The 26,135-nt window shown below is 38.0% G+C and overlaps 2 protein-coding genes across 6 annotated transcripts in view; both read left to right on the top strand.

Moving 5' to 3' along the window:
- LOC149792302 (MAM domain-containing glycosylphosphatidylinositol anchor protein 1-like) overlaps nt 1-26,135 on the top strand; it is a 165,030-nt gene that overhangs the window by 24,973 nt on the left and 113,922 nt on the right. For 3 of the 4 annotated variants that reach the window (XM_089970870.1, XM_089970874.1, XM_089970873.1), the window contains exon 5: nt 19,275-19,607. The exons of the other annotated variant lie outside the window; for it this stretch is intronic. In XM_089970870.1, the coding sequence (XP_089826996.1) occupies nt 19,275-19,607 (333 nt within the window). The remainder of the gene's footprint in view (nt 1-19,274; nt 19,608-26,135) is intronic. 4 annotated transcript variants of the gene reach the window in all.
- LOC149792303 (uncharacterized) overlaps nt 19,766-26,135 on the top strand; it is a 40,349-nt gene continuing 33,979 nt past the window's right edge. Inside the window, exons 1-2 of one of the 2 annotated variants that reach the window (XM_089970867.1) lie at nt 19,766-20,085; nt 22,227-22,305. In XM_089970867.1, the coding sequence (XP_089826993.1) occupies nt 22,271-22,305 (35 nt within the window). In that variant the 5' untranslated portion in view covers nt 19,766-20,085; nt 22,227-22,270. Of the gene's footprint in view, nt 20,086-20,249; nt 20,359-22,226; nt 22,306-26,135 lie in introns of those variants that run through there. The other variant, XM_089970868.1, reaches the window with a different exon arrangement.

Here is a 26,135-nt window from a genome sequence, read left to right on the forward strand (position 1 = left end):
ACCTTCCTGGTCATTGGTCGTAGTAGAATCCACTTTGAGAGGAATGACACGCAGTAACGGTACGGAGGTGTGTCCCACCACGTTGTACTCCACCACATCGGAGTACACGAAGATCAAATTCAGTCCTTGGTTCAGTTCTACCGGGAAACGAACGTGTCTTGCAAAATCCAGGTTGTTTGCAATGATTGGCATTTCTCTTAAGTTCTTGGCATCCTTGACCAACTTGGGGTAACAAACTGTCATACAATTCAGGGCAAAATCTAATACCCATACTTTTTTCCTCACTTTCAAATTTCATCAGTAGGCGATGAGCCGCTTTGTGGTGTTCGAGGGTGACACTTTTTTTAGTGGGGTCAGAATTTTGTTGGATGCTGCACTTAATCTGTCAGCAATCGCGTCCACAAGATGTTGACCGCTAAAATAAGGTCCTAGGTTAATTTTAAACTCATAGATATGCATTACAGGAGGTGTGCCAGATACTGGACGATGTGCAGTCAATTTTCGATGTTGTTGAGTGTTAATCATGGATTGTTGCACTGCTTCGTCCAGAACTTCGACCTCAAAAGTGTTCTGCTTTCCAGTGATGTTTCTGATTTGTGTAAAATAAATGACTTCCACCAAAGCCACTTCCCAATGGGCTTCGTGATCTAATAGAATGGCCTGAGGTAATTTGGCCGTGTAATAATATATAACATTGTTGGGGAACACCTCCATGGAACTGTCACTGGGTAAGGTTAACTAAAACTGGTTATGGTGGTTCATAACTCCAGAGTTCAGGGGCTCTCTGAGGGATTACTGGAAGTCAGAGGTGTGTCTCAGCCCAAAATGGTGTTGTTGTTGTTGTTGGAGTGGTGGCTGACACTGGACGCAAGATGGGAAGAAGGTAACCGAGGGCAACTGCTCAATAAAATGGTCCACAATTGTTTGTCTTCTTGTCGCAAACTTAAATTGGCAATGGCTGCACGGATGACGCAATACACCACAAAGATTTGGCAGAAAAAGACGATTTGCGTTTTAGGCACATGTTCTCCACACCACACCCACAAGGGTTGTATCAATAGATATTGCAGAGAAGAACTGGGTGAAGGAGTGGTCGATGAAGTGGTTGCGGAACCTGAGTCTGTGTGAAAGGGCATGACGGTCACTTCTTTTTATAGTCGATGAATTTCGAAGCGTCGATCCAAGAATCAAAACTGGGAGGATATCCTATTCAGCGCACTTTGACCTTTTTGACACTTCTTTTTCCCACATTACGGGTTCTTCGTTCGAGAATGCTTTCGATGTTGTACACGTCGTCTTCTTTTTTGGTGACACATTGTAACTCAGGCAAGTACAACGATCCTTTAAACACTTCTTCGTTCAAGTCTTCCAATTTATAGACGGCAGGATGACGGTTATGCACTCGTCCAGTGACATGAAACAATTCGGTGGTCCAGTTGGGTAAGTAACCTTTGTCAAAAGTGCGTTTGGTTTTGCCGATGCGCACCCAATCTCCTACAGGTAACACTCCACTTTTCTTGGGGACAGCGACCGTCGGGGATATACCAAACAGGCGATCAGAAACCAGCACTTCGTTGTCTGGAGTCACTTCTTGGGGGTCACGTTCAATACTTCGATGATAAGATTGGTTGTACGCTTGAAACCAGGTGCGGTAACATGTCGATGTACTTGAGAGTGTGGTGATGCGCAAAATATTTTCACATGCGTTCTTTCAAAGTGCGTTGAAAACGTTCCACGATAATGGCTTTGGTTTCGGGATTCTCGATGAGGGAAAATGAATGTCACGTTTCTTTAATTCTTTTTGGAAAGCTTGGTTCAGATATTCGGTAACTTTGTCAGTTTGCCATCGAAGAAGGTGACAACCGCATTGTTTCAACACCCGTTGCAGGGCTTGCACTAACTCGCTGCTCGATTTGGAAGTCAATGTCACGACCCAGGGAAATTTGGAAAAGACATCGATCACACAAAACAAACATTTGTAGCCGCGATTGTAGGTGGCAAAATGAGAGACTTCAGCTAAATAGGCTTGCCATTGATGATGGATACCTTCCACTTGGGTGCGACTTCTGGAAAAATATCGCCCAATGGGTTTGTGTAAAGTATAGATAGCTTGTTCTTGTAACCATCGGTGCATCTGAGGTAAACGGAGATTATTCAGTCGAGGTTTGGCAGCACGATACAATTTTGAACTCCTCCGTAACCTGCAGGATGGGATGGATCGTAGTAAATGTTGGCTAACAATTTCTCCATTTTTTAATAAGTCACCCACTCTTCGCTGCTGCTATTTTGGAGGGGGCGAAAGGGTGGTTTGGAAACGGATTTACGTGTCCGATGGGCCACGGGAGTAGAAGTCTAAGCTAGTGAATGTAGTAATGGAATACCTTTGGTCTTCTTCTCTTTTTTCACTTCTAGTTTCCCTTCTTTCTTTTTCACTTCTGTTGAAGGGGGTGTGGACATCATCTTTTTAACCCAAACTTTCATTTCTTCTCGTTGGGGTGTGGAGGAAGGGGTCAACAAGGACGCTGCAATCTTACTAGAAATGGGAACTGCTGACGGTGTTTGAAAGACATCTCGTATCTTCGTATCTCTTCTTTCTCAGGCTTTCATTGTGTGGCGTCTTTCATGACCACTGGGGACGATGGTGGTGGTGGTTTGGGGGATGGACATTTCATCAAAGTCTTAAAATCTTTCAGAGTTGGTAGAACTGATTCGTCTAAAGCTTTCTCGTGAAAGAGTTGCAGTCGTTGCAAGAGTTGACATTACTTTGGCGATTTCTCTGTTTTGGACAAATCGTGGCTATCCAACAACGACTGCAATTCATGTTGTAGCTGGGACATCTCGGTCAAATTGGGATTGGGAGGCAAATGCAGGGTTCGCTGTTCCTGCTAACGATGGTATTCCATCCATCGTTTGTAATGGCACTAAAGCTTGTTTTTGTCCTTCCATTCGATGTATATCGTCACGTCTGAGATCTTGAGACTCCAGAGGTCCTTTTTATCTTGCTTCCACGAGTCCTCCTAGCATGGTTCCCAATACTCCTTTCAGCAAAGGTCCTAACAGCAAAATTCCTCCACGTTGGACCAACATCTTCTTCTTTTGAAGAATGTGGATTTTCTTTTGAACCATTTGGCGAAGCACGTGTATATGTTTGCCTAAGCTTTGTTTCTGGTGTTTTGACAAAGGTATCGTGCCTTTCAAGACGTTCAACAACATTCCCACGCGGTATCGATGACATCTTTGGAGGCCGTTTGAATGAGTTTGTTTCGCATGGGTGGAAAAGATTTGGGTTTAGAGGAGGGATGTTTTCTGGATGGTGACATCTTTGGGTCTTTAGGAGCATAAAAACACTGATACCCATGCTTTGTCTCAGACCTTTTCTATACTGGGACGCGTTCGCCACTGATTGTCTTTACACCGTATCAACTAGATGACAGGCATCACACGTCGTGGAGGGGTTAGCAACGGACTAAATCTAGTCAGTTCTTGCTTGAACAAATCCAGAAAACTCTCTAACATGCCCAATCTCTCTTGGACTTTGATTTGGGAGCAGGTACTTTGTGAGCAGCTGCCACTGCAGATAAAGAGGAGGAGGGTGTCACCACTGGAGGAGAAGCTCTTGGAGACATGGGTTTCCATGGTGTCATCAACTGAGAAGTGGATGAACCTGAGGCTACCGGAGACGCAGTCACCGTCGTTGCAGGTCGTGGTTTGCGAATGTAAGGTTGCGTATTGGCCGAAGTGCCTCTCTTGCGAGTAGAAGCTGTTTTCTGAGGACTTTTATTTATCTGGGGACATCCCTGTTTCTTCTTCTGTGGGCTTTTCTTTCTCTGGGGTTGTGACCTGGTCTTGACACTGTTGCTCTTTTTCTTCTTTGGGCTTCGTTTGACTTTTTTGGAGTGGCTTTTTTCTTGGGGAGAACTTTGGGAGCATTAGGATCCCATTTTAAGAGGGAGCGAGCGATGACACATAATAGAGTACCGCTTCCTGCAGGTTTCAAAATGATTTGCTTTTTTGTTTGAGTGTCGATGCGCGGATCGGCCAGTTGTGTCAAGGCTACTTTCTTTCTATCAAAAAAAAAGTTTGGTTTGATGAGGAATCTGAATGATGGCTTACAGTAGTTGACGTGCTGTCACTGTAAACCATCGTAAGACTTCTCTGAGACTGGCTTCTAAGACACGAGCACGTATTTGTGGATTTTTTCACGAATCAATTTGACGGGAAGTTGAGACTAAAGTTACGTCATGTTGACGATGTGTGAGACAGACAAAAGGTTTCCGAGGTTTTTATAGATTTTTTTGGTTAGGTCGAGGACGGAGACATGTACAGGACAGGCCCTCCGTCTTGGCAGTGGTGAAACAAATCGGTACGAAATCGCAAATAATCGGGGGTAGTGGGTTTCAAATCGACGAGTAAATAGGCGTGTAGAGTTTGAGTGACATCGTCGTACGCCTGAGTTAGCTAAGGCGTTCCTAACTGTTTGGCTAAGACTTGCAATTGCGATTTATCTCTAGGGCTTTTAAACAAGACCACGTAATGAGCATTGACACTGATGGTGCGATGGGCTTTACTTTTTTGAAACAACTTTTGAGTAATGTAAATGACACTGACATTACGATGATGCCCTTTGCTTGTAAACCAAAGTTTAATTTCTTCTTCGTCTTCTCATAACATGTCATCGAAAATGACCAGATGGTTTTCACGGGGTCAGATACGATTCCGTCGTCTTCGATAGGAATGCCTTCCACAAACACGATGGAATCGCCTTCACTTTCTCGCAAGAGACTGTACGCCGAATGCCACTCTTTGTAACACCGCACGATTCGTTGAGGTGGACGATCGATCAAATGATGTTTATGTTCTATCAAACGTTTGACAAATTCTGCTTTGCCTGAACCAGCAATGAACATGTTAAGGGGATGGTGAATATACAAAGCCTCCCAACTCGCACGATCTAAGTGTTCGTCGATGACTTTGAAAGTGGAGGAAGAGGGAGCAGATACAGCAGAGATAACCATAGTGCAAGGAATGTCACTTGTGATACGAAGACAGACAAGCCAAGAGTTTTTATACTTTTTCAGGAAACGTTTATTGATTTTTAAAAAAAACACTCGAAAGACTATCATACATAAACGCCAAAGGGTTGAGTATAACGATAAAATACAAATGTCCTGTCCTGAAGGAAGTGATTGTCCTCGGTGACGGGTTCTTCTGGCACTGTCACTAACACAGGTTGAAAAGTGACTTTTTTCCTAGGACGTTGAAATGGAGGATCCCAATTATCGAGCATAATGGGCTACTTCTTGTGTCCAAGATTCAAAACCCCAAGTCACAAGCTACACACACATCGTCATACACCTCCTCGGTACCCAAAAGTTGACGAATCTTTTTCCCGTAGAGGGCGAGAATTATCGAGATGAAAACGCAAAGCTTTGAGCAAAATGAGTTTCTCGTGGACATTAAAAGGAACCACTTTCATGTTTTATTGGGTGGTAAGTATTGTTCGTAAAGAGTCCACAAGGAATCGGCTGATAAACGAAATCCCAGAAAACAAGTCACTAAGACACACACCACACGTCGATCCCAATTGAATGGACAGTTTTCGTATTAAGTGTTGTAATCCTCCACTGTTTAAATAGTGTTATTGATTTCCTTCGACGGAATCTGTTCAACCACTTTTGATAAAAGCCTTGGCATTGCAGCCTGTTTTTATACCCTCTTTTGTCGGAAGCAATCAATGTCCTTTCTGCCCAGAGATATTCGCTCTCCAGTAGGGAATCTAAATGATCCAAGCACTAACCTACAGTTCTGAGTTCGTTCAGAAGTTTCCTCTTCCACTAAGCTGATGTTGCGTAAAAGATTTTGTTAATTCTCCAATTCTTCTTCTGGAATTCGTTGCAGTAGGTGTATATCAATGTAACTAAAATCGTGAACATGTTTAACAAGATCTGACCACTGGAACACTTTCTCATGAATCAGTCCTCTTACAGCATTCAGGTACCACTGGTTTAAACACCGATGACGTAACGGATGCAATTGTTCTTTACGTTTCACTTGTATTTTGACCGGTTCTCGGTAAATGCGTTCTCTCAACTCCACGGGCAAACCACGAATGTTTTCTTGTAAATTTATCCATGATCATGTCATACTAAATTCTGTTTTGTCGGACACAATAAGTCTACTGTCTGCACAGAGATGATTTTACTCCAGCAGCAAATCTATATAGTTTAGTCACTAACGTGCACATAGTCACCGTTCAGAAGTTTCCTCTTCCACTAAGTTGACATTGTGCAAACGATTTTGGTAACTCTCTAACTCCTCCTCTGGAATTCGTTGCAGTAAGTCTACCTTGTAGCAAATAGAATCATCAATAACAAACCAATCCTTCGAACCAAGGGGTAGTTGATGAATGTCTGACCAATGGAACACTTTCTCATGCATCAGTCCATTTAATAGCATTCAGGTACCATTTTTTTAAAACATTGGTGACGTAACGGATGTAATTGTTCTTTACGTTTCACTTGTATTTAGACAGTTCTCGGTAAATGCGTTCTCTCAAATCCACAGGCAAACCACGAATGTTCTCTTGTAAAATATCCATTCAGAGATTACTGATATCTTCCCACTAAAGGTAAATAGTGACAATTTGGAGACCATCGAGCATGTTCAAGGTAGGCCGAATCTTGTTGCTCCCGCTGGTGAAGTGACACAGCAACTGAAGCACTTGACTTTATCCTCTTCGCCCAAATAGAAAAATAAGGCTCTGCCTAATTCTTCGGGTGTCGGTCCTCCCAGATATTGAGGACATTTTCCTTTGAACGATTCAAAGTTGCAGTATTCAGACAAACGCACAGGGGACGAATATTCGTCTTTCACAGGTCCGTTTCGATGAGGGTAGGGTGACATCGACAGCAGTTTGCTTAGGGCCGGATGGCATAGGGTGCTAGTCGTGAAGGCTGACTTCCACAATGACAACCAGTAAACATTCCTCGATGACGAGTGGCATCGCTTTCGCATCCGTCAGGTTTGACACGCACAGCACCACTTTTCATGATCGGTGTAGTGATAGTAGTAGTAGTGAGAAAAAGTTCCCATAATGCTTTACTGCATCGCTCTCAAAGCAAGGCGCAGCATCGCACTCCACTTGAGAACCACCGAACTTGAATCGAGCCTGTCTGAACTTGTTTTGAATTCCTCTGAAGATATTCATAATTGTTCGCTTGGTCTTTGTAGTCACAATGAACTATAGATCTTGCATATTGTCCCTTTTTATACTAGTCGCAATGAAGTCTCAAGCTTGTACATCGTTCCTTTTTTATGTCTAGTTTTGGAAGTCTTTCTTTTTTTCCTTCCTGAACAACGGTACTACCTTCTCTAAGGTACCGTCATACTTGTACGGTAGCGTAATGAGTGGAAAGGCTATAGAAAGGTAAGGACAGTGCGGAGACCATCGAGTATGTTCCAAAATAGCTGAATCTTTATAGATACATATATCTATTCGTAACTTCAGGCCGCAACTGAAACACTGTACTTCGTATCCCAATCGAGTCTCAGGTCCCAAGCAGACAAATCTTGTTCTAGCTAAAACATTCGAAGTAGGTAATCCTTCCCTATACGTGGGCCATATTTAGACGGACACAATCACAATAGTCAGACAAGAAGACTGGAAAATGGTAGGGTTTGAACTTGAAGTTCTCATTAGGTTTCTCACTTGATTCTTGCTGTGGCGAAGTCATCCTTCTCGTTGGTGGCTATCCTCTTACAACCAATTTTTTATACCGACATGTCCATACGGCAAAGTGAAGCGATTGGGAAGACGCACTCGCTGCTGGTACAGGATTTGATAGACTTTTTACAAAGGTCGACTGATAATTTGGTGAGTGGGTAAACGTACAATCTTGTTCGGTTGGTAGGTGAACACTTTAAAGTTTCCATCCTCTCCAGACTGCAAGGCTTCTTTCAATACCCCAAAATTCAAAAGCTGAAAAGGCATGTCTTGGTTGCAAGTACGGCACAAGGGAAACATCAGTTTGCCTTGGCAATGGTGAGGTAACACAGGGTGGTACAAGTCCGTGGGAAGCAAAACTTTGCACTTGACCAACCTTTCTTATTGTCGAATGTGGTCCAGGTCAATGTGATCCGTCAGCAATTGCTGGTGCCCAGTAGGAAAGCGACAATATTTGCACACGTAGGGATACACGAACACACTTCCAAGTATTTGATTTTGTTTCCTTTATCTTCATTAGCGCGGTACAGCAAACGGGTGGCATTTGTCCGTCCTCCGTACAAGCTATCCCTCTGATTCAGAGAGTCCATCAACTTGTAACTTTCTACGATTAGATTAAACTCGGGATCGGATTTCAAACGTTGATCGTACTCGTGTTCCCACATTTCCACCACTTGGTATCCGTGTTGTTCTAACTTCAAGCGTCGCTGACAAGTGGTCTGGTACAAGTCTTCCATGGTTCTTTGTAAAAACTGATTTTAGTGCCTCGTTCAGGGTACCAGGCGGTACATACGTGAAATAAGCAACCGTTAAATTCGTACACGATCTTGGGGTTTTCTAAGTCCCAGGCATCGACCGAATACGTTCGGATAGTTTTTTCTCCTCCACCGATGCGGGCGTGCTGAATCTATTTGTTTTCCTTGCCGCACAAGTAATGTAACCAGCGTAGGGCTTTGATTGAGTATTGACGTTTGACAAAGTTGGCGTTTGAGGGCAGATGCCAGCCAAGGTGTTTTTGGGCATGAATCGTTGGCGGTACACTAAGGAACACACTTTGGCAATGGTGCAGGCTTCTTTCAAAGGATCGAACACCCATACCCCGTAAAACGCCGTAAAATGTCCACGTCGGAACGACAATACCTTAACATTTCTTCCTGAAAGTCGAAGTGGTCGGATGCGTGAGCCTGGTACCAAGCGCAGAAAGCTTCTCGTTGTTCGGTACGCATGTTGTCAGGGTCGTAATCGTGAGCCTTGGGCAAATGAGGTAGAACGGTATGTTGATTGGCTTCGGTATTGACAAAATGTGGAAAGTAGCCTTTGGCCATTTCTGTCATTCCAAATGTATCAGGCATTCGACTCAAAGGCATGGCCAAATATCTCATTGAATCTTTAAGCTGTACTTGTTCCACTTGCATGGAAATGATTTTGGCTGCGTTCAAAGTCACTTTAAGACGTTCGGTGCCATGTTCCGTATAGTATCTGAGAAGAAACTGTCCATCGTATCCAGAGAAATTGCGAGCCATCACTGTGGCATGGAGATGACAATCTTCATAACGTTGGATGTCCTCTTGGCTCCACGTCTTGTAGATGGGGTCTAAGATCGATCGGGCAAAATTGGCCAGCGTGTTCGGTCCCCGAAAGATTTTTACACGTCCTCCAGGAATCTTGCTGCAGTCAGGGCAATGACAAAAGATAGGTTTTGGTTGCACTTTTCGCACGGTCGGTGAGCCACGCAGAAATTAGGAATGTGAATGCCGGTCTCTTGCATCGATTCGAAATCGAAAAAGATGAAATTACCTTCCTTTTTGAAGTCATCATCTATCATCTTCCTATTGGGGTTGGTATTTTTGAATGTAGCATTTGTGTTCAACAGTTGAGAAGCACATTTTTGCTGAGAACCTTGCGTTTTTAGGTGTTGTTGTTAACAGTCTGGGCCGACAAAGGTGCGCAGACAAGGAGGGCAATGCACTCGTTCTTGTCCTTTGTCAAGACAGGGATGAGAGGCCAAATATCCTGATCATTTCGAACCACAATGCTTGTGTTGCTCTCGATTGTTATAGCCATAGTCACATTTCTCACAGTAATAGCTGTATCCCAAGAATGCGGTGATACTGGTAATGACATCGAAATGTTCATCGTGATGACAGACGTGAATGTATTTTCCATCCTTAAAATCTTTGCCTCGAAACAACAGAGACCCGCTCTCATCTTGAGGGTGCACTTTCAAGGTGTTGCGTGGAGCTAGGACATCTTGCAATTCTTGCATTTCAGGAATGCCACAGGGTGTGTCTCTGGACAGACGAGCTTGTTGTAACAGCAGTTCTGCTTCACTTCGCTGTTTGGCTCGGTCCGATTTTCGAATGTTCTCCCAGACCCTTTTCCATCCTACCATGTCGTTCTTGTCGGCATATGTTCGTCCCACCACGATGGCACGGCTAAACACATCTGGTTATGAGGATTGTTAAATTGGACGATGCTACGCTTGATGCTAACGAAGGTCGTCCACAAATAATACCTTTCTGCGTTGTCCGGTCCCCTTTGGGAGAGAGACGTGAGTCATAAACAGTTTCGCTTTTCCATCGGCGATGTGAAATTGGTCGTTGGATTGTTGCACGTGTTGTATCTTGTCCATGACTTTGGAAGGTGTCGATTCTGCTGGGTTGATAAACTCGATCCAAACAGGGGATTTCAAACCGTCGTGATGAATGGAAAGTCTCAAGCGATCGTCTTCTTTGGTGTTTCAGTGTGGTTAACAAAAAAGCCCACACCTCGGTAATGAAGTCCTCTGCTTTCTTCAGTGGTACGTCGGACTTGAAATCTTTAAAATTCGCCGTGTAGGTGTAAGCCTTGTTCTAAATTTTCTAGAGGAGCGCTTTTCCGTTTCTCGAATGTGATAGAAATTTTTAGGGTTTACTGGTGAACGAACTTTGGTTAGGTGAAGACTCTCTGGGTCTGGATTCTGGTTCATTCATGTCATCTTCAAAATCACTGGCATGAATTTGTGCCAAAACTTCAGCTATTGTACGATGCGATAAATCACGTTTCTGCCTCTTACTTTCTTCTTCGTTCTTCGAGAATTGATGCGATCGTTTCATCTTGACTACAAAAAGTCAAATGACTACATTTTAAACACAGTGGACCACTTTATATCCATGGCAGACCAGCATATATATAAAGGGTATGTGTTTGACCTCTCAATATTCATTTCACTCTCAGACTGAGGAGAATGATGGAAGAGTCTACACAGATCAAACTTTTGATCAGAGCTTTGCGAGGTGTCATCAGAAAATTTTCTTCAGACAAGCCGACGGATTACTCTCACTCCTTTCGAGGTAAAAGTCAAGATACTTGCTATATCTGTAAACAGAAAGGGCATTGGTCCTCATAGTGTGCAGACCGTCAAAAAAGCAAAACAGGTGCTAGAAGAGACAAAAGTCAAGATACCTGTTATCATTGTCAAGAAAAAGGACATTGGTCTTCAGATTGCCCTAAGAAACAACAGGAGAAAGAAGAAGAAGAAGAGAGGGATTCTGGCGAGGAAGAAGAGGTAGCCTACCCCCAAGGATGAACCTGACACGTGCAGAAAGACAAAAATAAGAAGAAGGGGAGAAAGTGAGGAAGAAGTGGAGGAAAAAACTGTGAAAGTGAAGAAATTCAAAAAAAGAGAGAGTGAAGACAGACAAAGAGGAAGCTTATGAACTTTCTAAAGTGTTGTGTTCTGAATTAGATTGTAAAATTTGTATCTGAATAGACCAGGCATAAAACGTAAGTGTCTCTTGGTTTTGATTTTCAGAATAAGAACCTACACTCACGCACTCACACACACATACAATATGGGTAAAAAAGAACTTTTTGAGTTTGAATTCATGTTGGCAATTGAAATACTATCTCTTTCGAGAGAAATGGGTGGCCCCTAAAAGGGCCTTTGGGTATTTGTTTGTTTAAACAACAAACTTAGAAATGGGAACCAACCAACTTTAACTGCTTTAAGCCTTTGCCACGGCCAAGGCCTACTTCTGAACTGCCTCATGTCGAAGACGATTTGGTTGAAATCACTATGGGTGGTACGGCAGGCATAGTCAGAGTGTTGGGTTGTTTAACTCAGGAAGGTCTTATTCTCTTCGGTCGTAGTAAGTATGATACATTTGTTTCAGACTTCTTAACTCTGCTAAAATGTCTAAAAGTACTGTGACCGTTTGACTTTTACTGCCTTGTTTCTTAGCTGCTTCTTCTTCCTGTCGTTTCCTTCTTGCTTCGTCTTCTTGCTGTTGTTGCTGAAGAAGAAAAGCTTGTTCTGCTTCCTTTTCCTGCTGTAAAAATTTTCTCTGTTTCTGTTTAAAATTCTCCACGTGTGGTAAAGAAGGAGTAGGTGGCGAAGGTCCTAGTTCCGGAACAAATTCTTGCGAAACAAAATCGACAAAATCCCAGTTAAAATTAACCTCTTCTGGAAGTAGGTCTGTGTTGACTTCGGTAGTCGATGCTATTCCATCGCTTTTCGTCTTCACAGCCGGTGCACCCCAATTCATTGTTTTCTTAGTTTCCGTCAGGTTTATAAACTGTGTCGCATGGATTGTCTGCGCACAGATGCTAGCGCCTCTAAATAGGTAATGTGACGTCACAGACTGCTCTCTTCGGATTGGACGACTGACTCCGTGTTGTGATTGAATTTTGTAACGCGTGTTTGGATTGGTGAATGAACTCAAACCGTTTCGATCCTCCCTTCCCCTGTAAATAACCGCTGTTCGCTGCATTCCTTTACATTTTCTCGTCACAAGATGTGGACCAACGTAGAATCCTCTACTCTCGTATCTTCAATGATGTTCAGTACGGACTTACCCTTGTATGTCAGATCATCATGGACCATTGTCAGGATGACGGATACAAGCGTTTGGAAAAAAGAATTTATGTGGAGAGACAAGGCTGTTTGAAGAGGGTTCTAATTTACGGACCAGAAGTCAGACAAAGTTTGAGAAAAAGACGAAGACCTATGCGATGCCCTTTATGTTAACGCAATAATGTTAACATAAATCCAAAGGGCCTTTTCATGGCCACTCATATTCCTCGAAAAGAAATGACTTTATTGCCTCTCCCAAAATTTATTTTGAAATGTTGTATAAGTATTTGTCTCTTGTCTGTTTTATCTCTATACACCCACTCTTTGTGACGTCAGACGCTATCTTTCCCTTGTCCCTATACAGGCCCAAGGGGTCTGTAATCCATTTTCCCATTGTCCCTATACATGTCTCAGTGTACCTTGTCCCTATACAAGCCCAAGGGGGTCTGTAATGCATTTTCCCATTGTCCCTATAAATCTTGTCCCCAAACAGGCGCAGGGGGGGGGTCTGCCATGTTAACCCACATTGTCCCCCAAGTACCCCACTACACTACTAACATCACAAAAACTTTTCATCAGAAACCATCATTTACTTTAGTGGATACAGTGATTACATGAATCAGCAAAACTCTTCTGGAGTCAGACTTGACTTGCAAGAACTGTTTCATAGCAAATCAACAGAGTGAAGTAGATGGGATATTCCTGGGCACAAGAAAAGCTATATACCTTGCATTTGCCATTTCATTTTATTTTGGTCCTAGGGTGAGGCATTTATTTGGCCCAACCAACCTTAATATACTCGATAAACTGCATTTCAAATTTGGTGTATCAAGACAAATGTTGTACATAGGAGGGACTGTTCATAAAACTCGTTTTAAAACTGTATATACACAAACATATATTTCGTTCTGTACAACATCGCGAATGATATTCGCGCCTGTTTCTTATTGATTTGTTACATTAGCGTCTCGAAATGTAATTAAAATTGCATAATTTGTTTAGAGCACGAATGATTTAATCATAATTTATACTGACATATAACGCAACACAACTCATTCGATACATGCTGAAAATGCCTGACCTCTGTACAAGTAATCCGTCATGTTCGTCCTGAGGTCTGGAAGAGTGCAGTTTTTACACAGCACAGAGCATTATGGCAAACGACACGCGCCACTTCTAACCAACATATCTGCATCGCCTTTAATTAGCAATTATTTTCATTCGACACGTTCATGCCAGGAATAAAAACAGCATCTTAAGACAGATGGACTAAAATGAATGTTTACAGTATTTTAACATACAGAAATGCACAGTAAGCAGTTTTGAATAATAATAATAATAATAACAACAACAACAACAGTTCCAATAATAGAAATTGTCCAGTTGACCTGTTTCAATTGTTACAGATGCCACCTTAAAATCTATTTTAAACAATTGCTGAATAGCTTAACTAAATTGTATTATTTTTTATTTTAGAAAAAGTAAATCATATACTTATTAATTTCAAATACATTTTTATTTTTAACACCCATATTTAATTACCCAAGATAACACTACGTCAATCATATAATTTCCCTTCGTTTTATTACACATGTCCTTTATTATCAATGACTACTTTTATGTATATAGATATATTCATATAACACATTCGGTTTTGTTCTTAAGCAAGGCAAAGTATTACTTTCTTAAATGCTTGAAAGATAAATATTAATTTAAATTGTGAATAGCAGTGTTGGTTAATTGAGTATTATGTACCAGCATCCCTACCTCACACCCCACCCACACCCCACCCACACACACAGCGCAACCGCCACAACCATATTTTTTTAACAATTTGTCCATTTGCACATTGTCCTCGGTTTGGAGGTATAATAATTTTGCAATTATTGCAATTAATAGTATGATCTTAGCAAAGGTATAAACATAAATCCATGTTATAGATGGGGTAATAGCATGAACATACAATCCATGTTATAGATGGGGTAATAGCATGAACATACAATCCATGTTATAGATGGGGTAATAGCATGAACATAAATCCATGTTATAGATGGGGCAATAGCATGAACATAATTCCATGCTATAGATGGGGTAATAGCATGAACGTACAATCCATGTTATAGATGGGGTAATAGCATCAACATACAATCCATGTTATAGATGGGGTAATAGCATGAACATACAATCCATGTTATAGATGGGGTAACAGCATGAACATAAATCCATGTTATAGATGGGGTAATAGCATGAACATAAATCCATGCTATAGATGGGGTAATAGCATGAACATACAATCCATGTTATAGATGGGGTAATAGCATGAACATAAATCCATGTTATAGATGGGGTAATAGCATGAACATAATTCCATGCTTTAGATGGGGTAATAGCATGAACATACAATCCATGTTATAGATGGGGTAATAGCATGAACATACAATCCATGTTATAGATGGGGTAATAGCATGAATATACAATCCATGCTATAATTAGGGCAACGGTATGAACATAAATCCATGCTATAGTTAGGGCAGTGGTATGAACATAAATCCATGTAATAGTTGGGGCAATGATTTAGACGTAAATCCATGCCATAGTTGGGGCAGTGATATAGACATGAATCCATTCTATAGTTAGGGCAATGATATAGATATAAATCTATTCTATAGGTGGGGCAATGGTATAGATAAAAGTCCATGCTATGGTTGAGGCAATGGTATAAAAATACATCCATGCCATAATTCGGTTAATAATAGAGACATAAGTCCATGCTTAGTTGGGACAACGGTATGGACATAAATACATCCTCTAGTTGGGGTAACGGTGTAAACCTAAAAGCCATGATATAGTTGGGGTAACGGTATAGACATAAATCCATGCTCTGTTTGGGGGAAAATTGTATTGTCTTGATAATCAATACTAAATAATAATTTTTGATCAAATAAAAACATGATTGGTTCTCTCAGGTTTCAATGGTTCACCATTTTGTTTATTTTGACCTTTAAACCATGCACAAGACCTGGACATTATAAACTCCAACTACAGTATGTTAAACTATTTAATACAAACAGTTGCACAACTAAAATGCAAAGATCAAAAAGTTAGAGAAAAAAATGAAATTACTTCACTCTTGCAAACTTTGAAATATATAATTCGACCAATAATTAATTCATTTACATTAAGCAAGTTATTCTGAATTGATTAAATCCACACATATAAAATAATAGTGTGAAAATATTGATTTCATCTCTATTCATCCCTCTGTCTGTCCATTCATACATAAGCCTTACTATCGTACACATTTTATACACAATTTTAAGTTTGGAAAGCAATATATATATATATATATATATATATATATATATATATATATATATATATATATATATATATATATATATATATATATATATATATATATATATATATATATATATATATATATATATATTTTGTATACTATAAATTAAGTTGTGCGTTTAATTTTTTCTTGTGTACAGATTAAAAGGGTTATTTTGTAAACAGCATGGGAAATAGCTTATTTTTTATCTGTTATTGTATATTATAGCTTAAGATAATTATCACTTGTAGGTAAACAGGTTTACTTGCATCTGAGTTCAGGCCTTTTGTTATCCCCTTGGAAAAATCTGATCTACCTGATGTCTATCATGTTCTTTACTAAACTTTAAATCAAACATTTGGCCTTGGTTTATGCTTAGAACGTTGTGGAAACAAACCTTTGACGCTCATCTGGGTCCTCGTATTCTACCTTGTTTTAATATTACGGTTGTTTACATTAGATTTATTCATTTTTTCTTAGCATCTGTAGTGGAATGAAAAATCTAGCTCAAAATGACTTAAACTTACAGATTCTTAAACTGATTTGCAAACAGTAAATAAACATTTTCGTCCTAATCTTTTTCTGTATCAAAGCAATATTACCGAATCATATTATTCTGCATTTATTGACATTTTTTCAAAGCCCCTTAACTTTCATGGAGATAGACAAATGATTTAAAATATTGAGTAACTAATTCATACGTAAAATGCTAAAAAAATGTCCATACATAAACAGTTTTGGAAAAAATCAGACATAAAATGTGACCACTGATCGGATTGGACAGATTTCAGAAGGTCAAAAAATGTTTTTTAAAAAACACCGTATCAGACCTGTGATTATATTTTTACTTTGAATGTTACTGAAAGCAAAAGCCTCTGGAACTCGTGTGAACAAACATAGTATGGTCAACAATTATTGGTTGCCTGTCTTGATCTTAGGTAAGGGACCGACACACTCCATCAGTTATCACCAAAATGGTACGTCAAGTACAGGAAAAGGTTGCATATGTGCCTTAGGTATATTTTGATTGGGTTGCAGATGTGCCTTAGGTATCTTTTGATGGGGTTGCAGATGTGCCTTAGGTATCTTTTCATTGGGGTATAGATGTACCTTAGGTATCTTTTGATTGGGTTGCAGATGTGCCTTAGGTATATTTTGATTGGGTTCTTCTACCATTTGAAAAAGATCTACAGCCTTAGAAACGTCAATGTTTACTTTTCAGCCAATAAAAATAGTTCATGATATTCTGATAAGTATTTTGACTATAAATGACCATCCAATGGCTTTTCTTGAGGTAGACTACGAATTACCACATCGATATTATATAGTGACAAGACTGGCAACTCACTGACCAATCGTCACTAACGGGTGCCTACCAAGGTCTCCATTTTCTCATCAGGAAAATAGCCCTCGGAAACAAACAGATCTCAGGATCCAGTTTTTGATTGTCAATGATTGTTAAATTTTTCCATAATTGCTGAACACCTGATAAATGTGTTCAGCAAGAAATCAAAGTTTCATTGGTCTGACTAGTATCAGGCGGCTTTTTGATAAAATAAAGGCCATACTGGATTGTACCAGTTCTAGAATTTAGTCATTAATTTAAAATGTCTGTTGATTTATGTGATGTTGAGGTTGGTAGAGTACTAATTCACGAAAGCAAAAAAGGTCTTGCTTATCCAGTTAGCTATTTAACAATTAAACAATTATCAGAGAAGTTATTCCACAGTCGAGAAGTAATGTCTAGCAATGATATCGGCTTTGCAACACTTTAAAGTGTATATTAGTTCATCACCTTCTCCGATTATTGTCTTCAGTGATCACATTAACAAAATGAAAATCAAACATATGAGTTTCTTACGGTTCAGTTTGATATTGCAGGAATACAACATTGTCATTATGCACATCAAGCAAAAAGATAATCTGATTAAAGATGCACTTCCTCATGTATAGAAGTACAAGTACCATCCTGGATTCTATAGGAGTCTATAGGAGAATGATTGATAATAGTAGGCAGAATTAATATTTAATACCAATAACACTATCATACATTTTAGAGAAATATTCATTTGTACTCTACGGAGATTCGAAAATAAGTATGAGGTGAGCGGCATTTATCTCATTGCCTGCACATACTAACGCATATTCCATCACAATTAAGCACAGTTTACAAAATAAATTGACACTACTGAGTCGGTGTTATATGCACTCGTGTGTAGAAGACACACTCGCATGACGACCTAGTAAATATTTATCATCTATCTATACAGTCATTCCGGATTCCTGTGAAAGAAATCAAGGGATATAGGATTAATTATAGAGAATTATAAATATACACAAGACAGAACGAAAAGTGCTATATCTGGACTCTATCAAAGAATGCTTGATAATAGTAGGCAGAATTAATATTTAATACAAATAATACTATCATACAGGTTAGATAATGTTTCTGTTTGGTGTATATTTTTTTATATGTATTAAAGAGTATTATGATATAAATCTTTATATTGACAGGGAGTCGATTTTAATTTCTGTATTGTGTGATAAATTGTTATCCACAATTATAGATTTTAAGGGTCATTTGTAAACAACATATTACATTGCTAACTTTTGCCTTGGATTGTAGGCTAATTGGTATGATAATATTTGTCAGCATATTTACTTGGATCCTTAAAATTATAAGGTCCACCTGATTTCAGTCAGGTTGGTTGTGAAAATGTAAGTAAGCATACTTCATCATGTTTACGAATATTATGGGAAAATGAACCTCGTCTTAGTCCTCTATTTGTGTCTAAAGTGTATTTGTAAATATTTTGATAGACAGAATTATTTATTCCTATTTTAAACTCCGTCTAGTGGAATCAGTATTTTAGTAGTGTTCAGTTATAATTTGAGAGGATTTAATTTATATTTTCATATTATTCATTAGATATACAAAGTGCTTGTTAGCTTAAGGACTAAATCACTATTTTGAGATTATTGTGAATTCATTCTAAGACATTTCGGATGATATAGTTGTGACACATCATGATATCGCAAATCGGCACATTAAAGACCATTAATACATCAGCACATTCAATACTGGAATTCATTCGGAACACATTATACTTTGGGACGTTTATAGACGTTGAGGGATTTTTTTTTGATTTAATTCACAAAAAAGTTAAATTTTCATATTTTATGCTAGGGAAATAAAGTATTTAATAACAGTATGTAAAACAACACAGTGTAATACATTTCTTAAGGACATGTAGAGTGTTCTGAATGAATTCCAGTATTGGATCCGCTTGTGTCATCATAGTTTAAGTTAACATATAAAGCTCTATGCATATTATTTGTTACCATAAACGTCCTTCTTTTTTTAACTTTTGTGGAAGGAATGTACGCAACCATGGTTGTTCCTCAAGTCTGTGATGTAAACACAGGTCACATTTTATCGACACCCGTCCATGCTATGCAGGGGCCAGTCTGTATAAGCTTTCTTTATTTCCTTAACGGATCAAACAACCGTCTACATCTCTATATGAGCAGTCAGGACAATGAATCTGTAATATGGACTAGACGTTCCAGCAGTACCTGGATCATAGCTTCCACATTTGTGAATGAGAGTTTTTCCAGCTTCACGCTATTTTTTGAGTTGTATCCTGGCAAAGGATGTTTGGGAGAAACTGGACTGAAAAATGTATCTGTAATGATGGGAAAATGTCAGGGCAAGTACTCTCTCTCTCTCTCTCTCTCTCTCTCTCTCTGGCACGAAGTCAGCTTAGGACAAATCTACAAGTTTACATACGAAACAACTGAACATAAAGAGTAAATGAGATCAGCGTAATTAATTCGTGAGACATTTTTTAAAAAAAGAGCGATTCCTTATCGTAGAAGATCGTAAATAAAATTGTTCTTGTCAGCGTCCATATTTTAGGTAAGTCCGACACGGAAATAGAAAACCAAATGGTAAACAGTGTCAAATTTGTCCAGATGATTTAAATGATGAGAAAGTTGCTGCAAATAATCTGTTGACCTTTTGGTTTGGTTTTCGATTCGAACTTTTTCGTAGTCATAATAATGTAAAACTTTCAAAATAAATTTAGTAATATATATTTTATGTGCTATTAAGGTTGACATTCGATGTAAAGTGTTGAATTTTGACATTTGTTTCCTTTTTAGGATTAAAGGCTCTACAAACAACATGTAAGTAATTGTAGTGGCAAAAGCAATTTTATTTTACTGAATAAATAGCTCTTTTGCATGTGCGCGTCACAGTGTACTTAAGTACACGATAGCTTCTGAGTTATGCCTTTCCTGGCACAGTATCAAATACAGACGTTAAATTAATCACATGGCATTTGTTTAGGTGCAACCGCCATAAGCAAAACAATTTCTACTCACCAGAGTGTATCTGAATCTCACACAACGTCATCAACGGATTTCATCCATGAAACGGATTATACAAAAAAATATCAGGTAACGTGATACTCGTTATGTAAAATGGTGATGCTGAACTTTATAATACAATGAAAATAACTTCTCTTGACGTAAGCACTCAAAGTTACAAATAACCCATTTTTTATTTAACCATTTATGTAGGCATATAAATATTTACATAGGCATATGAACATTTACGTAGGCATATAAACATTTACATAGGCATATAAACATTTACGCAGGTATATACACATTTATATAGGCAAATAAACATTTACGTAGGCATATACACATTTACATAGGCATATAAACATTTACATAGGCATATAAATATTTACATAGGCATATAAACATGTACGTAGGCGTATACATATTTACATAGGCATATAAACATTTACGTTGGCATATAAATATTTACCTAGGCATATAAATATTTGCATAGGCCTATAAATATTTACGTAGGCGTATAATCATTAACATAGGCATATAAATATTTATGTGTATATGTGTGCATATAAACATTTACATAGGCATATAACTATTTACATAGGCATATAAACATTTACGTAGGCATATAAATATTTACTTAGGCATATAAATATTTGCATAGGCATATAAATGTTTACGTAGGCGTATAATCATTAACATTGGCATAAAAAAATTTAAGTGTGTATGTGTGCATATAAATATTTACATAGGCATTTAACTATTTACATAGGCATATAAACATTTACGTAGGCATATAAATATTTACCTAGGCATATAAATATTTACACAGGCATATAAATATTTACGTGAGCATATAAACGTTTACGTAGCAATTAAACATTTATGTAGGCATATAAATACGTAAGCATATAAATATTCACGTAGGCATATGACTATTTACACAGGCATATAAACATTTACGTAGGCATATAAATATTTACCTAGGCATATAAATATTTACATAGGCATATAAATATTTACGTGAGCATATAAACGTTTACGTAGCAATTAAACATTTATGTAGGCATATAAATACGTAAGCATATAAATATTCACGTAGGCATATGACTATTTACATAGGCATATAAATATTTACGTAAGCGTATAAATATTCTTATAGGTATATAAACATTTACGTTGGCATATAAATATTTCCATAGGCATATAAATATTTACGTGTGCATATAAACGTTTACGTAGCGTATAAACATTAACGTAGGCATATAAATATGCCTGTATGCATATAAACATTTACATAAGCGTATAAATATTTACATAGGCTTATAAACATTTACGTAGGCATATAAACATTTACGTATGCATATAAACATTTACGTTGGCATATAGATATTTACGTATGCATATAAACGTTTACGTTGCATATAAACAATTACATAGCCAAATAAATATTTACATAGGCTTATACATATTTACGTTGGCATAAATATTTACGTAGGTAAATAAATATTTACGCAAGCATATAAATATTTACGTAGGGATATAAATATTTACGCAGACATATAAATATTTACGTAGGTATATAAATATTTACGTGTGCATATAAACGTTTACGTTGCATATAAACATTTACATAGCCATATAAATATTTACATAGGCATATAAATATTTACGTAGGCATATAACTATTTACGTAGGCATATAAATATTCACGTAGGCGTATAAATATTTACATATTCGTATAAATATTTACATAGGCATATAAATATTTACGTAGGCTTTTTATTCTCTTTATGAAAACACATCAATCGACGAAATCGTTTGCATTGTTAGAAAGAATAAAAATTTAAGTTTTGGAATTAAATAACACAAGACCATCCATTCTTATCACATTAATTAAACAGTCAGTATATATATTTTAAAACTGATTTAATAAACATTTGTAAACATTTTATTTGTAGTTGCTGCAAGAATTGGAGCAGTTGTCGGATCCCTAGTGTTTGTAATGGTTCTCGCAATTGTGGCTGTTTGCATATTCAGGTAAAAAAAAAACATTTCTTTTTTCCATTTAGAGACATTTGACATGTTACCTGTTAAATCAAGACGAACCAATTATGTGAATTGCATTTAAAAAAAATCCATTTTTTTGTTCTAATATAAATTCATGATGTTAATTATATTGGTTAACTCTGTACAGGCCTATTTGTATGTACTTTTGCATGCCAACGAACAATCATTCACATTTTTCTTCAGAGTTTCATGACATTTTCCGTGAAGCTTCATTTCAAGAAGACCGCCTAAGGGGTTGGAGCGTCCGCCTGAGATACGGGAAGTTGAGGGTTCCATCCCCGGCCGAGTCATACCAAAGACTTATAAAAATGATACTAACAGCTGCCTCGCTTGGCGCTAAGCAATACAATGCTATTATTAGGACTTGGTCGGCCTGGTGTCAGGATAATGTGCCTGTGTGGGATGCAACATGTCTGCGGCATTATACCCAAGTGCTAGACAACACTGTAGACTGCCACACTGCAGACATCGTAGCGATATGACTGACAAATTATTAAAGCTAATCTAAAAATCAAAATTTCTCTCTCTCTCTCTCTCTCTCTCTCTCTCTCTCTCTCTCTCTCACACACACACACACACACACACACACACACAGAGGGATATACACACACGTACAGACACATACACACATTTCAGGAAAGATGAGTTCAATGACGAACACGTATTGCTCCTGTTTATAAGAGTTATTGCCCTTTATCCACCTAGAATAATCACATCGCTCCAAACAACTTATCAACACTTAAATTGTTTTGTTTCATTCAACCAGCTTTGCACTGAAGGTTTTTCTTAATAATGTATGGTATGAATTTGATGACGATTAGATTTAAATCCTATTTTACAGAGTTGTGGTCCTTAAATCATGCTTCATGGGCTTTATTTTTTAAAGAGTTATGGTCCTTGATTCGCGTAAAATCCCTTGTTTACAGAGTTATGGTCCTTGATTCGTTTGGCATAGGCTTATTTTACAAAGTTATTATCCTTAATTCATGTGGCATATGCTATATTTTTACAGAGTTATTATCCTTGATTCATATGACATAGGTTATATTTTATGGAGTTATGGTCCTTGATTCATGTAACAAAGGCTATTTTGTTACAGAGTTATTATCCTTGATTCATGTAGCATAGGCTTTATTTTACAGAGTTATGGTCCTTGATTCATGTGGCATAGTCTTTCTTGTGAACATTTTTGCATTGATTTGTTCTTTTGTGGTTTCTTTTCAACCATATTTTCGGAGTTTCGTACTATCAAGATATCTGATTATATCAATAATAAAATTGTGTCTATTTTTTATTCAGTCATAGCTATTAACTATCACTTTTTGATTGCACACATACTTCACTCTCCATCCTTTTAAAGGCATGACATTGGCCATCTTAGTGGAAACGTCATTTGCCATGCAAGTTAGTGGAAACGTCATTGAATATGTTAGTACAAAACGTCATTGGCCATGCTAGTTAGTGGAAACGTCACTGGCCATGTTAGTGGAAACGTCATTGACCATGCGAGTTAGTTGAAACGTCAGTGGTCATGCTAGTTAGTGCAAACGTCATTGGCCGTGCTAGTGAGTGTAAAGGTCATTGGCCATGCTAGTTAGTGGAAACGTCACTGGCCATGTTAGTGGAAACGTCATTGGCCATGCTAGTTAGTGGAAACGTTATTGGCCATGCTATTGGAAACGTCATTGGCATTCCTAGTGGAAACGTCTTGTTGATAAATATAAAATACACTGTGGAATCATTAATAAATATAAAATACACTGTGGAATCAGCAGATGTATAATAAATGTTTGCAGAGTTCAAGCGATAGTTTACGTTTCTAGGTAATACACGTACATTTACTAACGGCTAATATCCACAAAAATAATTCGAAAAATCACTGTAATAAATTTAGCTGCAATTATTCATAAATTCATAAACAGCGATAAGCATGATAATTCTACTTGCAAAACGAGAAGTACTAATCTGCATGTCATCGCCGATATAATTAATAGCTACCTGTCACAGATAGTCCTTACGATATATAGGAAAAATAAAAGCACGCATTGAACATAAAGTTCAAATATCGATATGGTCTCAAAACAAATCTCAAGCATGGTCGCTTTTTGTTTTATATTGTATAGATGAGATATTCTGCTCAAAGGGCACTTATGCCTCAACAAACTTGTTATTTTATGCCGTCTAATTACACCAGAGCAAATTCTCAACTTGCATCATAATGAAGGATTTTCAAGTGAAGTCAAACTTTAACCATTTACATATTATACTACAAAATTAAACATGAACCCTCATCCTCAATGTCTCACGGTTGTGGTGTTGTTTTAACAACAGGAACGCTTTCTTAGTTATTGTGTGAGACTTTTACGCATATTATTATACCACTGTGGATAAATCCATTCAATTTTTCGTTATCTAATTGATTTACATTGTGTGTAATTTGTACCATAACACAACTTGGAGTAATTTATTTGTTGACACTTTTGTTTAAGTATTCTAACTTAATCGGAACTAGGTTCTACAAACAGAAATTTTGGCAAAGTTTGTTTTAAAATTGCTTTTTTCTTAGTTCATTCCATCGATATCGTTGATGTATATTAAAAGTGTTCGCAAAATTTTTGTTTTTATTTTTGTAAAGCTATTAAATCGCAGTCTATCCAACAATTCAATACTAGTGTCAGTTTAAATATCATGTGAAAATATTTTGCAACACCTCCGGAATGTTTAGTCACTTAAGTTTATGACATCACAACAAATACAAAAAATGTTTAAAGCTTGGATTATTCCACATCAGAAGATATGTGTTCTCATCTGAATGTATATCGCTCTTCGATTACAGGATACAATTGATTTCAGATCAATTTAAAATGCTTTTAGTACCGCTACTGATCTGGTCCCCATCACAAATTATCTGACTATACTCTGACTGGTCCATGACAGATTATCTTACTATACTCTGACTGGTCCCATGACAGATTATCTTACTATACTCCAACCGGTCCCATTGAAAACAAGATGGCGGCTATCGCTTAACCGGCTTGAAACAGCTGTTCCGTTTTATAGTGCCGTTTTCATGATATTTGTGCTTGTTGACTGTTTTCATCTTCGTTATTGTGTTCATTATGTATTGGCTGTTAAATTCGTATGTGTTTCTTCATCTCCTTGTTTTGGAAACGAGAATAATTAGACATTTTCTCATCTGTCTTGCTCCACTGTTTTTGAACAAACCGCCATCACGTGATACTCGCCTGTCAACCCGTTTATGCTACGATGGACCCTCATTAATTGCTTTAAATGTTCACTCCTTGGCTCTCCACACTACATTGTTCTCTAGACTGGGACTACATTCATCATTACCTAAATGTAAACAGAAGAGAAAAAAGAAACGTTGTTTCAAAGCTGGCCGGCGTAGAACAGGAAGAAGAATTCCAGTTATCTCCCTTATTTCGACACAACCATTTAAAAAAAATTTCGTCCGTTAATTTAGATAACCTAATTCAAATCCCAATCAATTCGTCAACCTTTATGTTAACTATCCAAGAAATACCTCTGCGCATTGCATTATTCAATGCCCAGTCAGTAGGACCACCGGAAAAACGCACAGAAATAGTTAATTTTATCAACGACGAAAATGTTGACATATTATTCTTGACAGAAACATCAGGCAATGAGCCCAAGTGTGCGGATCTAACACCCACTCCATCAAGTCGTTCCGCCGTAATTCTCGCGGAGGTGGAATTGCTGTCATCACAAAGAACTCCATGATAAAACATCTGAACTACTACACAACATTCAATTTCGAC

This window comes from Sinohyriopsis cumingii, chromosome 9 (assembly GCF_028554795.1).
Source record: "Sinohyriopsis cumingii isolate HCF-2022 chromosome 9, ASM2855479v2, whole genome shotgun sequence".
NCBI classification, from domain to species: domain Eukaryota; kingdom Metazoa; phylum Mollusca; class Bivalvia; order Unionida; family Unionidae; genus Sinohyriopsis; species Sinohyriopsis cumingii.